At 39.6% G+C, this 18,524-nt stretch overlaps 1 protein-coding gene across 2 annotated transcripts in view; it reads right to left on the bottom strand.

Moving 5' to 3' along the window:
* Window positions 1–18,524, bottom strand: part of KLHL14 (kelch like family member 14) — a 78,741-nt gene that overhangs the window by 14,720 nt on the left and 45,497 nt on the right. For both annotated transcript variants that reach the window (XM_045003229.1, XM_045003230.1), the window contains exons 3-4: window positions 11,088–11,177; window positions 6,820–6,898 (exon numbers count right to left, since the gene is read on the bottom strand). In XM_045003229.1, coding sequence (XP_044859164.1) covers window positions 6,820–6,898; window positions 11,088–11,177 — 169 coding nt within the window. The remainder of the gene's footprint in view (window positions 1–6,819; window positions 6,899–11,087; window positions 11,178–18,524) is intronic.

Here is an 18,524-nt window from a genome sequence, read left to right as displayed (position 1 = left end):
TACACTAGGACTAGTATATAGTTTAGGCTGACAAGACTTAGAGGGCCCAATCCTCCAGTCCTTACTTTTGCAACACTCCCAAGGGAGTCAAAGCCCAGACTGATACTTGCATTTTAGACACTACGAGGTACAGTCCTAATTACTAAGTGTAACTGAAACACCATATCCAATTAATAAATTGCGAGTGTAGCATATAAAGAAAGCAATTGGACAAGTTTTTCAAACTTGCATAGCTAATATCAGACACCTAAATTGATATCTAAGCACTACACAGCCAGTCTTTTGAATCACAAAATAAAGTTCCTTAAGGCATCACACAGATTGTCAAGTTTTACTTAGGCCTCGATCCTGCAAGTCTTTGCAAGGAACAAAGCAGTGAGCACAAGGTGAGCTGATGTGTAAGTGTTAGTAAGGCTAAACAGTAGGCATAATCCTCCACACTAAACTGAAACTTCAAATCCTGTGTGTTGCCACTTCCTTGCAAAGTCTGTCAAGGGAGTAGAATGGCCAAGTATGATGTGGTCTAGCTGCTCCCAACTATGACCTTATTCTTACTATGAAGCAGGAGAGATTTGGTGCCCATGAAGCAGTGCTCTTGCTTATGAGTAATTGGGTTGTTCTGAATTTTCTGTGCTGCTTTTTATTTTTAACTTGTGGGTACCAGGGGTGGCTCCAGGCCCCAGCAAGCCGCGGGGGGCGCTCTGCCGGTTGCCGCGAGGGCGGCAGACAGGCTGCCTTCGGCACCCTGCCTGCGGGAGGTACACCGAAGCCGCGGGACCAGCGGACCCTCCGCAGGCAAGCCGCCGAAGGCAGCCTGCCTGCCTTGCTTGGGACGGCAAAATGCCTAGAGCCGCCCCTGGTGGGTACATGGGCAACCTCAAACATACAGGATCAAGCCCTTAGGCGCAAGACCTAAATACAGGAATGGCAATGCTATCAGAGGGAACAAGGCTCACACCTACTACCAAAAGAGAACACGGCAGAAGATGGCTGAGGAATGGCTCTGGACATAGCTCCTGGCCTCAACAAGAGCTGTTAAAATAAATTATGACCATTTCATCCATCAATCAGTGGTCAGCTAGAAGTTGCTGCCATGTATTCTCTGCATTATCAGGTAGCACATCACACACATTTTGTACCCTATCAATTTATTCTCAGACAGGTTAACTAAACATTTATAAACTTGACTCTTCCATCTTTTCTTAGTACTGTCTATTTACAGGACATTTTAATAAAATCTATGTCCCCTATTGTTTTCCTGCATAGCTATGTTCAGCTAAGTCACTTTTTTTCTGAGTATGGTTGGACTGTATGGTGGAGGGTGGGATATAGAGGATTTGTTGCCAGTTTTAGAGTTTATGGAAATTTATTGTGCCATGTTGCCTTTTGATATATATATATTTATATTTTGTTAATAACCATGGCCATTTTAGTATGTGGCAACTCATAAATTATGTGGTTTTGTTGCCAAAAATATTGTACATCCTCCTTCTATATGATAGCTTTGGAGGCCTGTACAATATTTACTAGATTTAGGAGACATGTGATTGTCCAATAAAATGTAAAGTATATTTTAATGAACAACTTTCTTTGTGCAAAACTGTGTATGTGAATTAGTTATTTACATAGTGTCAGCAATGCACCACGTGCTTAGACATTACAACTTGACATCAATAATATAAACATCTACATAACTGGCAGTCTCTTTAACTTTTGTTCAGTCTCAATATACACCACTAGTTACAACAGATCTTACTATTTTAACAAAAAAAAATAAAATCTTAATATTGTCCTGTATGTGTACTCCTGGTTTCATCCACAGAGTGTCACTGTTAGGAGCAAAAATGAAAAAGCGTGCTTCAGTCTTCTGATTAAATGTATGTGTATATATATCTGCAGAAACTCCAACAGCAAGGATTTCAAGTTTCCCCCATCTTTTTTCTCCATGAAATACTTTATAGGAGCACTGTGTAAAAGTAGTGCATAGTTAAAAGTCTTTTAATTGCTGTAAAATGTGCTCCAGACTACAATATAGTATGAAAAGTTTCAGCCTAGGAATTTCCCCCCAACAAAACTGGGAAGAGACTGTCCACTCTAGTAAGAAAAATTATACTGGACTGTTATTGTGGATCAGAATATTGGTCCTGCATTTTGCCTCCAGCAGTAGCCAATACTTGATGCTTCAGTAAATAGTGAAAAAGACCCCATAATGAACTTAGCTAAATTTTACAATGCTGTACATGGGAAAGGGGGACAAAATTCCTTCCTGATCCTCAGAGGCAATGAATTTATGCCCTGAAATGTTAAATTTGATTACCAATCTTAGGTTGAATAGCTACTAATGTTATTAGTGGTCATAACAAAGTCTGGATCTTTTAAAAGAATATGATCAGATTATTTTTTAAGGAAAAGGTTTTTTTTACTTACGTTTAGTTTACTTACTAATAAATCCATAAATTAAAATTATTGTAAATTACTTTATTTGTCTCCATTGTATTGTTTACTTTCTCATTTCACTTGGCTTCGGACAGTGAAACAAGGCTGGCAGTTTCCAGACAGCTTCACTTTCTGTTTCTCATGCACTGGTACAATGCTGTATTTTTTAGGTTATAAACAATGCAGAGGAAACTTTAAATAAAAACTTTTAACTGAAAAAATTAAATATCATGGAAATGTTTTGAATGATACTAAGATTTGTAACCTGCAATTCTGGGCTGAAACTACCTGATGGTTTCTCTTCAGATCCAGAAATATCATTTGAGTCTGACATTTAGCAACAGTGAATTTATAGGTTGGGCAATATCACTGCTATAACAACATTTCCTTTTATTGGACTTAATAGTTTAAATGCACTGCTCTTCAAAAAGTATCCCATTGTGCTTGGATCAGAATATTGGTCCATCTACGATTATTTGATGGAGTAAGAAGGCAGGACTGATCAATTTTTACTATGCCTTTCTTAATGTAATATCTAACAAGTTATTTAATATTCACATAAAGTGTTAAACACCAGTAAATATTAAGTATTAACTCAAGCAAACAGCACAAAATAATTGGCTTTAAAGAAAAGGCAAAACATGCTGCTGTGGCACTGAGTCCATAACAGGGATTAGATGTTTGAATATTTTTTTATAACTAAAAAATGAGATCAGTCTAATATGGATTTCAGCATATGAGATAAAAATTCGTCATCATTTATCCATCACAGATTTTACACTGATTTTTAACTTAAGAATTTACTGCATGTGCACAAGACCCACATTTACCTGACAGGCATTTTAAAGGAGCCATTATAGTTTATCTGGTTGATTATTCTCAGACTAAAATCCCTACGTGGACCATATTGAGTCAAAAGGACCCATTAAACAGACTGTATTGTCAACGCTGCCTGAATTGTGCCAACAAACATAGGGCTTAATCCTGCACTCCTTACTTGGAAAAAAAAGCTTATTGACTTTGAAGAAGAGCTCTGTGTAAGCTTGAAAGCTCTCTCACCAGCAGAAGTTGGTCCAATAAAAGGTATTACCTCACTCACCTAGTCTCTCTATTGACTTTACCAGGCATTTTGCCTGAGTAAGAAGTGGAGGTGGGATGCTTTGCAGTTCTGTAATCAGATATATTATCTCCTAAAAACTGTTATGTTAGACCTTGAAGCAAAAGGCTGTAACACCTCTGAGGAAGTTATTACAGGCTAGCAAGTAACAATACACATTTTAAGAAATTCCTAAGCACATTTTTCAGCAAATTCTCCATCCTTCGAGAGAGGCTCTGTCCAGAGGTAACTGACCCACTGTCAGAGTTATGTATCCTGAGTGGAAGGGGAGAAGGTTAATTGTCTCACTCTAAAGCCCCCAGCAAAAGGGACTATTATGATTAGAACATTACATTTAAACAAAATTTTGTAACATTTTAAGTTACTACCCGTTTTGAACAGTGATTTATCACCAAGAAGAGTAATGGGGAAATGCTGAGCAGTCAGAAGGCTCTAGAGGATTTCTAGTTCTTGGTAGAAACTCACCAGAAACTGAAGCTGACTTTCACTAGGGGTTTTGATCCAATGCCCATTGAAGCTAATGGCAGTCTTCCAAATGATTTCCATGTGTGCTGTATCAGGCCCTAAAAGCATCTATAGTATGTCAGTAACTACTTTGACGGCGCCTATGGATTTGCTACACTCTACCACTGGGGTAACCAGCAAAGAAAATACTATAAAGGTTTGTTCAAGAGATGGGTCAAATCCAGAATCTTGAGGCCCAGGGACAGCTTCAAGTTTTCAGATGGTTCAAACTTCTATGACTTTGGTTCTGTGGTCACACTCACAACAGGCAGGGGCCTCCTGGTTCTGGTTCAGATGTAGCTAAAACCCCACAAGATTTCCAACATTTCTGAGCGAAATTTCCACAGGAACAACTCATGATATTTCATCACTACTGACTCCAAACACAAATCTTAGCTCAAGCTCAGATTCTGCTTCAAATCTGAAACCCATACCTAATCGAGATCCAAACATCACCTCCTCTGATCATCTGTAGTTTATTTCATTCTCTTCTATATCACAAATAAAGTGAGTATAGCACAGACCCACCAGGCATATTGTTTGACACGACACACAAAGTTAAGGTCACACTAATGCATACACAAATTTAAACTTTCTCCACTGTTTCTAGTGCTACTAAGCTGGCCATCACATGTCTTAATATTGTCTCCCTTCCCCTCTTCTCCTTTCTGAGTTGTGAGGAGCCTCTTTTCTAATCCAAATAAGCCTCGCTTGCTGCCATTCCTTAAGTCTGGATGAGCATGTAAGAGAGGACATCCTGCCCATTCTCTTCGCAGGACTTTTGCTCCCATAAGATCTAGTGAGGATTTAGATCAGAGTTACTTCAAATTCCCTAAGAATAGTAGCCAATTTCTAAGTTCACTGGCTGATTTACATACACCCAAGCACTTCTTACATGACTATTATGGAGTTAGCCCCAGTGTCTGAGGAGTTTCTGTCAAAAAAAGTATCCTTGCTGATCCTTTAAAGTGTTTATACACCCCATCACATAACTGTTAGTTTTTTGTATCAGATCTCGTACAATTCCCAGAAACAAAACCCTTATTAAAGTAGAGTTAAGGTTGAAAATACAGTATGTGTAAAATAGCTTAAGAGGAAAGCCCTTAATAGAACACTGCTGTTCTAATTATCTTAAAGGCAGAAAAAAGAATCCCAGATATTTGTAAGCATGTAAATGCAGTGTTAAGGTACTCCAAAACAGTCCAAGTTCTGTCCTTACATCCTGACAAACTACAGTGTATTTGGGTGAAATTTTTTGACCAAAACGTTTTTTGTCAAAAAATGCAGATTCATGTTGATTTAACTTGATTGTTTTAATTGAAAACAAACAAAATTTCCAAAAATACTGAAATGTTTCATTTCAGCCTTTTCAAAACAAAACCTTTTGGTTTTTCAATTAGAGATGAGTTTTCATTTTGAAATTTCCTTTTATTTTATTTTTAAAAAAATTAAAAACATACAATTGCTGGAAATAAGCGTAAAATGTTTTGTTCGATCTGAAAAGATTCCATCCATCTGAATTTTCACTGTGCTGAAATATTTTTAAAGAATTTTGTTTCAGGTGGACCCAAAAAAACAACATTAATTTTTTTTTTAATTTTATTTTTGGAATTTCCAGCAAACCAAACAATCCATTATTCACACAGCTCTAAGAATCGCTACTAGCAAATTAGTTAAAAGCTCTTACAACTGGAGCTCTCTTAAATCCTGTATCATTTGACATTTCTCCTGTGGCCATCTTAAACAATGTCCATAGTGGTATACACTGCCTAGCTGAGTTTAAGGTGTCCATAGAGGCAGGGAGCTTGACTGCAGGAGATAGTTAAGAGTAAACAGAGTTGTAACATTTCCAGCACCTGGAGCTAGGGAATTATCTTAGGAAGGTGAGATGGGAGCTGGTCACGTCTTTGTACAAAGTGTAAGAGGAGAGATTTTGGTGAACTGGAGGATGCTCTTTTGAATTTTTTTCATAAAACATAAGTCAAAACTTCGATTTCCTGGCTTTCAAATATTTATTTTAAAACCTACAACATTCCACTGAGGATTTCCCCACCTCATGATAGGATGCAGGGGTATGGTGCAGAGGTAGGTTTAAGGAACCTTTACATTCCTCTGATCCTGGTGCTGTTCTAGTGCCAGGCCACTCTCCAGTACAAAAGAAGAGTAGCACAAATGCTGCTCTAATTTGTGCAGGCTGCCAGCAACTCCTGCTGGCAGACCAAGATCACAGAGGAGTAGGGCTGCTCCTGCCAGCTAAGTCAAGTTTAGGATCTCTTTGCACTGCTGCAGTGGCAAAAAAATATATCCTCACACAGGAGGTTTGGGGTCTCAATGTTTCTGTTGTCTATAACTGACACTGTACTGTCCTGTATCTACTGCACACTCTTTGTGACGTTCGGCACATGTAACATAACTCGGATGTGACAACCAAACATTAAGAAAATGAAAATGACAAACTCTGCAGCACATTTTGGAGACTTCAGAAAAGGATGCAATCCTGCAGTCCGTACTTAGGCAACTCTCCCCCATGAAGTCAATGGGAATTTTGCAGGAGTTAGCACTGTAGGATTTGGTCCCTCGACTTTTGAATTTGGAATGCTTCAATAAAATTAGAAGCACAAAGAGAAACAACAATACACTGAGATTTTATCTTCAACATCTTTACTAATTCTACAGCATTCCCTGTTTCCAGAACTAAGCCAACCCTCAGCTCCTCTTAAGACAACAAAAGAAATAGTGAAAAATTTGGAGCAGGTTTTTACCTCTCTTGCATGGGTGGAAGTTGTATCCAGCTGTTAAACCTGGGATCATATCGACTGACAAAGTTTGTACTGTGTTTCCCTGTAAAGACAGATTATTTTGACACTCAACTGTTTATTTCATGTACTTAACATCACCATTTAATATATTAAATATATTTCACATGTTGGCAGTTTTTATAAAGGGTCTCCTTTTTATAACAATGTATGAACTCAGCACATGTTAGCAAATATCAATGGTATAAATAAAAACGTAAAGAATATTCTTTCATTCTGTAATAAGAACTTGGAAATTTGTATTTGAAAACAGAAGCGCTGGTATTTTCAAATCCACCATAAATAAAATTCTCATGACACAACAAAAAGTTATTGCTCAAGAGTGGGGCTTCTTCATGGCATTTTTATGACTAGAGGACTTCGTGGCAGTTTGAAAAACCACAGGAATAACATGTACTTTCCTTCCTTCCCACTTCATTTCTATTTGGAGCAAGGTGAAAAAGATTGTTTAAATAACCAGGAGCTACACAGATCATTAACATGTGTTGTGTGACCGCTACACTATTTTGTTTTTATTCTACTACCTACCTTCGGTGTAAGTTAGCAGGAGTTATACATGTGCATTGGGGGGAGAATATACTCTTAGAGTCTTATTCCAAGTGTGTTAGCTAAAATGGGAAACATGAGCAACATAAGCCAGTTAACTAGCTTATCCCTGCTGTCAAACCCCAGAATTGTATGCATGCCTTCATGATATTAAGATTGCACCTTATTTTACATACAGATTGACATCAAGACAAGAAGACTGAAGCAAAAGAGTGTATTGCAATTTCTGTGTAACACCTGAGACTTCAACACATGAGGGTCTCTGAAAAAGAAACCTTTGTTTATGTATGTGTGACTAAAAAATTGAATTAGAGGCTCCAAAAGACAGTAGGATAACCCAACCGTATACGTCACAGTTAAATAAACGATCAGAGGGTATTCTGCAAGGTGAATATTTGACATTGTCAAATCATCTAAAGGATTGGTCTCCTTTGCTTCTTCTTTTGTACACAAACCCCACGATACATTTATAAACATCAAACTCATAGATAAGAACAATGATCCAGCCACAGTTTTTAACTCTAATAATCTAAGAATGTGTTCTACAAGGATTTAAAGAAAGGCACATGTTGTCTTCTACTTCTGGAGGTAAATTTATCCTCTGTACTCTGTGAGAGCATGTTGCTTACAGGATGGGATGTGGTAGGTGACTGCTGAAAAGTGCAGTATTTTCTGCCAGATCCAGCATGTCCCTAAATCAGGATTGAGGCCCCATTTTGCTGGGTACTTCACAAATATATCTGAGATTCTGCCCTGTTGAAGGCAATGGGAGTTCTGCCACTGACTTCAGTGAGGCCAGGATTTCACCCATGGTCCCTGCCTCAAAAAGATTACAATCTGTAAAAACAATGAAGAGATGAAAGTTGGGGGCAACAGATACAACATACAAGAAAAGCAGTTGGGTTGGTAGTAGGCAGGCACACGTCATGTTAATTCCAGGTCTTTTTTAAAAATCTGTTTATATATTTATATTATAAAAAGTAGATTTACAGAACAGTTCATGGGCAGGTACTGAATACAAGCTTGAATTCTGGGATGGTTCTAATGCTGCTATTGATACTACAGACCAAGATCTCAGAGTTTATTGTGCCCTCAGAACTCCTTGGCGGTATAACAGCTTTTTAACAGTTGTTACTCTACACGCCTCTGATTTTGTGGTCCTACACTTCATAACACATTACGCATTGGTGCTAGCACAGGAGTTTCCAAACTGCCCAGCACAACATGCTTTAATGTGGATTCTCCAAGCTATTCTTGGAATTCAGTTTGAAAGAAAATTGCATGCACCAGTTTGCTTTGCACGTCAGCCTGTAAGTGCATGTTAGGAAGTACTTCTCACTATGTAGAAACTGTGAACTGCATTTGAAAATAAAGGGGCTGCTGTTCCTGTCCAGTGAAGTGAGCTCAGGGGGAGTCAGATTAGGCAAATCTGTCCAAGGTGAATGGGAGCAGTAGCTTGTTCCCTCTCCCCCAAATCCTGCAAGAAAATCTTCTGCCTCAATTCTGCAGAGTCAGAGCTCTGCAAGGCATTGCTAGGAGTGTTGCCAGGGAGTAGCTGCATTCTTCAATGTACTCTCTTGAAGATCCCACAGATATTCAATGCTGCTCTTGGCAGCATTCACCCCCACAGGGTCCCATTTGTGGCTGGTACTGCATAGCCATGAGAGGAGGCTGCAAATGACAAAATGGCTCTCAGGCTGCCAGGGTGAAGAAGGAGTCCAAAATATCTCCTGGAGGGTCCAGGTGCTCTCTCTAGAGGTTCCAAGTTGTATGGGGTTGGGAGCAGAGCTCCTCAAGAGTCTGCCAGTTTGGTGGCTCATACTCACTGCCCCTACCCCTAGTTTCTCCCATCCCAATGGGAACCTCCATCCAATGAACATAGAAGCAGCAATGAAAGCCCAATTTTGATTCACATAAACAAACAAAGAAACGAACAATGAATTCTCATTTACACTACACACCATTTACACTGCTCTGACAGGTCAGTTACATTCACAGTCATTTTAACACCCCCTCCTGCCCCTTTACACTGCCAGAGTTGTATAAAAGGCCCTTAATGTAAATGATATTGGGCCTAGTGTGTGTAGTGATGACATACTTTATTTAGTCTAAACAGAGTATAGAAGTAGTCCAGGAATAAGTGGACAATGTATAGTGTATTATATTCATGTCCAATTTTTTGTAATGTATCAGATCCATCTTTATTGGGGTATATGTGTACAGTGATTACCAATATCAGTAGTGCTCCTGTCCCAGATCCACTCTGTTCACACATTACGTTTATCTGGTATTTACAGAGTTTGAAAAACTTGATCCTGTGAACCAATTTCTTACATGGAAGTTGTTTTACTCCTAGGGAGAGTGTCTTCAACTCACAGAATGAACTTCAGACTCTAGTAGTTGATTTAGATGCCTTTGCACTTAAGATATTAAGAAGGATAGACTGGTGGACCATCTGATCAGGAAAGCTGGGTTCAATTCCTGCCACTGACACAGACTTCCTGTAGGACCTTGCTCAAATCACTTAATCCCAGTTTCTTCATCTGTTAAATGTGAATACTTATACTTCCTTTCTCAGACCTTTAGTCTGCCTTGACTACTTAACTGTAAACACTTTGGTGTAGGGTCTGTTTCTTACTATGTGTATGTACACAATGGAGCACCCCAAACAACAGCTGGGGAGCCTGGGAACTACCGCAATACTAATAATAATTATAATGAAACAACATGTACAACAAGCTCCTACTTAGAATACAGGAGATTCAACAACAGAGATGAAGGGTTTTTCTCTCAAGACATTTAGTGATGTTTTTAACTGCACCGGAAATATGCTTATAGAGTGGACTGAATTGTTTGTCTCAGATTTTAGGAAGTGAACAGATGTAACAATTTTCTATAATTTGGTTTAGTGCAGATGCTGAAATGGGGCATTCACAATAAAATATATGCAGTATGTGTAATTTCAGCTGGATCTTCTGGTGGTTTAAAGTAAAAATGTGTACCTGCAAGCTGTTTTATGGTTTCTCAGTCATAATTATCTCTGTTACACAGACTGCTACAACTACAACTTGTTCTTCATGTGCAAGCTTTCTAACAATGTCTGGACAATTTTGTGAATTTTGCAAGGCACAGTGTTCTCCTTTTGCTTTGCTCACAAGCCTGTTAAATAGTTTAATTTCTCTTTGCAGTAAATTTATGAAGTAATCAAATCAAAAGAAGGTAGCAGCAGATAATCTATATGGAAAGCTCTTGTACAGACTAGAAAAAGGACCAGTTTGAGAGTCTTGAGACTCTAGATAATTAACACATTAACAACTTTAGCTGCAAGTGTCTGGTTAGACATTGGAAAGAGAGCATTCATTTACTGCAATAGCATTATTATATTATGACTGGAAGGAAACTGGAAATGAGGGTTAAAATTCTTAACAGCTGCTGCCTGATGCCTTCACTTGAAGGAGTCTGTTCTGATGCCTGTGGCATTTCCCAAGGGATGGGACCTGAGGAACAGTGGAGAAACTAAAGCTCCAGATATTTATTATGTCATTGGCTGGGACATAAGTGATCTTAACCAGTTCAATAACTCAATCAGGATCATTCACTGCCTACTGCATCACTTGATGTGATATATTAAAATCTGCGCATGCTCTCTTTTAATGTTGTGTACATACCATTCGGGTTCCACTGGTCTTCTCCTCCCAAAACGAACAAGAAGTTTTCTACTTCCACAACACAGTGATGAGCACTATTATATGGCATAACTGCAAATAAAACAAAATATGCTTTATCATTCTCTATCTTAGCACTCTGTTTATTTAAAAATATTTACTTTAGCAAAGGTACAAAACATGACTTTGCAAAATCTGGAACTGGATACGTAGGTAATGCATAGCTCTAAATATGTATGTGCTGTGAATTTGCAGCAGCCAAAATCTGATCAATTAACAATAATCTCACATAAGGGTATCCTGCAAATTACTGAAGAATAACCATGTTACATGAATTATGGTTACTAAGACTACCCACACCTGTCTGACTGACATCTACGGGCATTCTAAAAATAAGAGACACATGAAAATGGACCAAGAAGTCTGGTATTTCTCTGAAAATAAGACAGAAAATGCTAGGACACATTAAGAAAACCTCATCCCAGCTTTGTTCTGTTGGCAATGCTTCCACAGCAAGAGTCAGTGTGTTCAGTAGCTTTCTATTACACAGCAATGAACAAGCTGCATTTCCATACAGTTTTAAGTTTTTAAATTAAGGTCCTGCTGATTTAATGCTTTCTCCAAATGTATACGCTTAATTTCCTGTACAATGTCATTAGCAGCACAACCACACATTTTCTATTCATCTAATCAGGAAGCCCTTCATTAACAAAGATCAAAACTGTGATATTAGGTCTGCAATATCCCTTTTTGGGAGGTGTTTTTAGGATTGTTATTATAGGCCCTGGCTAAAACCATTATACTCTATTTTTCTTTTCATTTCCATTTTCCACAGCAAGAGCTAAGGTACAAAAACAGACTGCTTATATACCGTAATGTGTACTGATCTGTGTTATACAGCACTATTGTAATATCATAAGGTAAATGTAAACTAACATAGTATTAGTTATCATACCACATGCAGTAGTTTTGGCCCAGTGATACCAGTAGGAAAAATGATGTCCTTGTTCAGCTCATCATATGGGCACCTTAAATCTAGGTGAGGACAAATGGGGAGGTGATGTGCATGTACAGGCAGGGAACTTATTGCTTGACACGGATCAACAGAGCACTTAGGAAACCACTGCAGTGGGAAATCAATATGACTCAGGGCCAGCTCTTACTTTGTGCTCTTTTGCCAATGCCAAAAAAAAAGCAGCTTATCTCACACTTGGATTATTTTGGGTGATATATCTCTCATTTCATTTGTTTTATTATCTTTTATTTTTCTCAGAATGCAGTTGTGCAGTATAGCATATGCAAATAATAATAATAAGAAATATGCATAGCTTTGTTATTTAGGACACATTTTCTTAAAGATCAAGTGGACTCATTTAAGCTTCTTACTGAAGTTTTTGCAAGGCAATGATGAATAAGCAAGGTGCATTTTTAGTTTTTAGTAAAGGTCGAATATTATTTTCATAGTCTGTGCTCTTACAAGCCATATAAGTGAAGCAATTCTTAAATTACGCAGCCTGGTTTAGTGGAAATGCATTAATGAAGGTTATTTGCTACTGGTAAATTTTATACAACCATGAAGTAACTGGGACTAGACACTCTATAGGGATTTTTACCATATACAGGTTGCTAGCATGCTGAACGAATTTAAACACCAGAGGTTTGGATATATTATTAGTCAATGCACAGTGTTTCTCCCAAATGCAAAATATTTTCCGCATTCTTTAAATTTCAGTCACTTTCCCCATTTTGTAAACCTTATCTTATAAACTGGACCTTAGCCATTTTTCATGTAGTTCGGGTTGCAAGATGAGATTGTATTCCACAGGACAATAGTGTTTCTTTCTCTCCATGCCGAAAAGGGACTCTCCAGCCCCAGCAAGCAGAGCCACCAACTAATACCTACACAGCTACTCTGTTATTTTGTAAAATTAGGATCAAGCCAATGACTTGTATCCATAACCAAGTTCTCTCTTGTTCTCCTTTAGTCAATTCCTGAAAGATCTTGCATTTACCAAAAAACAAAATGCACACAGTACATCACCTGCAAATATTTGTTACCCTTTGTGTTTGCATTACTTTGTTTACTCCCCCACATTGGTACAAACAGAGAGGGTCAATAGAGGAAGAAATTATATTTTAAGTTTTTCAGCAACTGACATGCACATAAATGATCATGCATCCAAGAGTCCCATGCTTATGAGGACAACTAAACCTGGAAAACTTAAGGGCTTAATCCTGCTCCCTCTGAACTAAATGGCAAAATTCTCACTGACTTAATTGGTGCAGGATTGGACTTTAATGGCCCAAACCTTTAGTTGTTGCTCAGGTAGAACTCCTAATAAAGTTAATGGGAAGTTTACCTAAGTAAGGGCTGCAGGACTGGGCCTTAAGAGAAGAGGTGACTATGACATGAGTCTACACTAGCTTTGCTTAGTTTCCTGTAACATTATAGGCAATATTTTGTGCTCAGCGCTACATGAATTTTGACTGTGATATTGTGCTCTGCAAGCTCTGAAGGAGGCAGAATATCAGTTAGTATCTGAGAGGAACTTCTTGCCCTGAAATTGCAATATCCCCACAGCTACATTTTTAACACCTAAGCATTCTCAGTGTCCTTCATAATTCTGAATTAGTTATGAATGAAAACTATGAGAATGTGCAAATTTTATAGCTCTAAAAATGCCCTTTAAAAGAGAAAAAAACCTCTAGTTCTAAAATGTAACTTTTAAAAAACAGGTGTCTTAGTTTTGCACACAGTCTAACTTTTCATACTGCATAATCAAAACATATGGGTGGGACAAACCAAAAGATAAATTCAGGCTCCAATAGCATTGGTGGAATCTATTGATGTCATTCACGTTACAAGGGTGTAACTGGCGCAGAATTTGGCTGACCACATGGTCTGACCATATAGACTAACACTCTCATTAATTTTCTATCTGTCCCTTTGGCTGCTGATTTATTTTAATAACATGAATCTCAGACTCTCATTTTTAGATTTCAACTCAGGTGAACACCTGCCTGCCCCATGAAAAAGGTATTTGAAGAGAAGTTTGTATGCCATGCTCAAACACAGCCCAGTGTGAGTTTTTAGCGTGTCAGTCAGTGAGTTAGAGGGAAAGGGTAAAGAGAAGCTAATCAGGATGAAATGAGATTAAAGGCTGTCTAATTTTACAGCAACTGTGATCCATCAGCCACTGTGAAAGTGACAGTGGAAATGAATGATGGAGACAGACAGGTGGGGCTGTACATTTCACTGATTTATCCTCAAATGCACTGGGCCTTATTTTATTGAGTGAACATGACCGCATTTATCATGACTGTCATCTAAACCCACTTCCCTCCATTTAAAAAGGTCACTTTACTAGGAAGGAGTAGGATAGAGGCACTTTCAAAACAGATTTAAAATCTAATAATACATGTGTATAAAGCCCTGTGCAAGAATTCTCAACTTTATTAAATGAACTAGTAGAGTTAAAAGAAAGGGGAAAAGACCACTAAGTAAAAAAAGAGGAAGGGCCTTGGTTATTTGAGGAATGTGCTTAGATCCCAAGGTGATAAATGCCTTAGATTCGGAAATACCCTAGACAGACAGATACAGATTAGATAAAATAAGCAGACATCACCTTTTTCAATCCTCCCTCTTTTCAAAGCTCTTGGAGTCTAAGATCTATCAACTCAGGCTCCAATGGACCAAAAATGGAACCCAGGAGACCCAGACGGCCTGAAGGGTGAATGGCAACTTCTCAGGTAGTTAGGTACCAAACTTTTTAGAGCTTTTTAGGTCAAAACCAATATCTTGAATTATAACAGAAAATGACCCAGAAATCAGTGGAGATAATTGTGGAGTGAGCTGCCTCTGAAACACCCCACTAAACAAATGATCTGCTGCATTCTGCTTGAGCTGATGCTCCTGAATGCTCTTCTGCTATAGTCCCATGTAGAAGACATTCCAGTAATATACACATGTAGTAATGTGTCCCCTGCAGAACTCATTAGAGTAGGCCATATTTGAGATGACAAAAGGCATAGATAACTATAGCGATGCCTACATCCAAAAACAAAGGCTACAACCTTATAGCTAAGGACTAATAGAAATAAAAAGCACTTCTTGGCCAATGCTGCTACATGGCTATCCAGAAGCAGTGGGGATCCAACAGCACATGCAGTCTCCGAACCTGTGTCACAGTGGGCATACTCCCCTGGTACACATCTGGCCATGCTTTGCACTGCTCCCCCAATTCAGTTTTGTCAGATTAAATCTCAGCCAACTCTCTCTCATCCCAGGCACAATATCTGATGGGCCCTAGAAACTATTCAGCTATGCAAAAACTCCTCTAACTCCTCCCACTCCAGATTCCCCTGGCTGGCTTGTCCTCATTTCAGCACCAACCAATGAGCAGGTCAAAAGAACAGGAGGGGCACGCCCCACAATGGGGGGGGGGGACGACTACAATGTGGATCTTTCTTCCTGCTTCCACCAAAGGAGGAGAGCTGTGACAGACACACATACACACCCATGCACATGCTTCCCTTGCTTTTACCCCTCAGCTACCAAGAGCTCACACAACACAGCCTGAATCTGAGTAATCTTATCTGCCAAAATTCCCTCAAAAACTATACCTGACTCTGGTCTTTGATGTAAACAAATTAGATAAGTAGATTTTTCACTGCCTAGAACAGTTTATCTGATTGGGATTTTTCAGGTGCTTTGAGGGAGGTAAAGAAAGCTTTCTTCACCTACAGCACAGTCACAGCATAGCATTTCAAAACTCTCTATGCCCCAGTCATGCTTGCCATCTGTTGTAGGTCATCAGTATACCATCATGACCTGTGAAAATGAAGTAGGGCAAGAAAGTGTTTTAATGGTCACTATGGGTATGTCTACACTACGAAATTAGGTCGAATTTATAGGAGTCGGGTTTTTAGAAATCATTTTTATACAGTCGATTGTGTGTGTCCCCATACAAAATGCTCTAAGTGCATTAAGTCGGCAGAATGCGTTCACAGTACCGAGGCTAGCGTCGACTTCCGGAGCGTTGCACTGTGGGTAGCTGTGAGTAGCTATCCCACAGTTCCCGCAGTCTCTGCTGCCCATTGGGATTCTGGGTTGAGACCCCTATGACTGATGGGGCAAAAACAGTGTCGCGGTGGTTCTGGGTACATGTCGTTTCGCGCCTTTTTTCTTGGGTTACCTGAGCAGACGCCATACCACGGCAAGCATGGAGCCCATTCAGCTCACCGTCACCGTACGTCTCTTGGGTGCCAGCAGACGTGGGACTGCATTGCTACACAGCAGCAGCTCATTGCCTTTTGGCAGCAGACGGTGCATTACGATTGGTAGCCATCGTCATCATATTCCTGGGTGCTCTTTTTGCCAATCTTGGTGAGATTGGTCAGGGGCACCTGGGCAGACATGGGAGTGACTCAGCCAAGTCATTCTCATCTTCTGCCGAGCACCCAGAAGATGACGATGGCTAGCAGTCCTACTGCACCATCTGCTGCCAGCCTAAAATGTAAAAGATAGATGGATCAAAACAAGAAATTGATCCGATTTGTTTTGTGAAATCAATGGCCTGCTAAACCCAGGGTTTTGAGTTCAATCCTTGAGGGGGCATTTCTGCGTGACAGTTGTTTGTGTTTCTCCTTGATGCAAAGCCACCCCTTTTGTTGATTTTAATTCCCTGTAATCCATGTCGTCAGTCGTCCCTCCCTCCATCAGAGCAACGGCAGACAAATGTTTTGTGCAAAACCAGGCGAGGAGGCGACGGCTGTGTGGTGACGAGAGGGACATGGTCATAGACTTCTCACAAAGTACAGGCCGGGCAATGTGCCCTGGCAATGTGCACATCATGCTGATGAGCTCTGCAAACACGCTGGCCAAACAGGAAATTAAATTCCAAAGTTTGCGGGCCTTTTCCTGTCTACTTGGCCAGTGCATCTGAGTTGAAAGCGCTGTCCAGAGTGGTCACAATGGAGCACTCTGGGATAGCTCCTGGAGGCGAATACCGTCGAACTGCTATCCCAAATTCGACTCGGCAAGGCCGATTTCAGTGCTAATTCTCTCGTCAGAGGTGAAGTAAAGAAATCAATTTAAAGAGTCCTTTAAGTCGGAAAAAGGGCTTTGTTGTGTCGACGGGTCCAGGGTTAAATCGAGGTAACGCTGCTAAATTCAACCTAAAGTCATAGTGTAGACCAGGCCTATGTCAATAGGAGAGCATAGTGCCTTTCAGGACATCAATATTGTGGTCTCTGGGCTGGATAATATTCATTTCTTGCGTAACCTGAATCCAGATAGTTCCATTAGACTTGGGGAAGCAGACCAATAAAGTAAGTCCTTTAGTCCAACAGATCAGGTACCTGCAAACTCAAAAACGCAGGGGACTGTGGTTATCTCATCGCAAAGGTATAATATTCATCCCCCTGACCTCCAAACCTACCCTCAAAACAAGATCCAGAGTACAGCTGGTTGAATTATTTGTTGTGAATAAATTACCAGATATGGTTAACCTTTTCTTCTGTTCACAAATCATTTACATAAAGACCATTTTTACTAATTTATTTGCGATTTGTTTTTATTCAACAAACAGTTTATACAAATAAATGCCAACCTAGGAGTTTTTTGTGAACTGTTCACTTTGAATGTTAACTATTTATTATTTGTGGTGCATGACTGATCATGTAAAGCACCTGGTATGAAATTCTAGCCCCAATGAAGTCTGAAGTCATTGAGGGTTTTTCCATTGACTTCAATGGAGCAAGGATTTCACCCCTTTGTATTTTCTGATCATCATTAGATGAATGAAACTTCAACCAGGAGAATAATGAATGACAAACAGTGAATAACAAAGACCTTTGTTCTCATATAGGTGTGGTCGAATTGATCAGCTATTTCAAATTTGAGCACATATTTGTGTTTTTCCAGTATTAGAGCAGCTCCAATATAGAGTGTGGATGAGCTGAGCCAGAAACTACTTGGGACTGTCCAATACTAATCGCACCAGGTCCTAAATTGATCAAGACAAGTCCCTATTTCCATACATGTTGAAGTCACCCACTAGAGGAAGTCTCAGAGACTCCAGCAACATAGCGGAGAGTAACTCTATCAGCTCAGCTAATGACTCAGGTGTCCCTCTGCTACTTGGTGACCTCTACATCATCACCAGCCCTGTCTTAATTCCATTATAACACTCACACACAAGATGGACACACGCTATTAAATCTACATTGGGGTAGAGATCCTCATTCAATTGAGGTTGGAAGTAACCAGCATAACTTCACCTCTCAACACGTCCATAAGAACATAACATAAGAACATCAGAACGGCCGTACTGGGTCAGACCAAAGGTCCATCTAGCTCAGTATCCTGTCTGCCGACAGTGGCCAATGCCAGGTGCCCCAGAGGGAGTAAACCTAACAGGTAATGATCAAGTGATCTCT

The sequence above is a fragment of the Mauremys mutica genome, chromosome 2, assembly GCF_020497125.1.
Source record: "Mauremys mutica isolate MM-2020 ecotype Southern chromosome 2, ASM2049712v1, whole genome shotgun sequence".
Classification (NCBI taxonomy): Eukaryota; Metazoa; Chordata; order Testudines; family Geoemydidae; genus Mauremys; species Mauremys mutica.
This window is presented reverse-complemented; position numbering and strand designations above follow the sequence as displayed.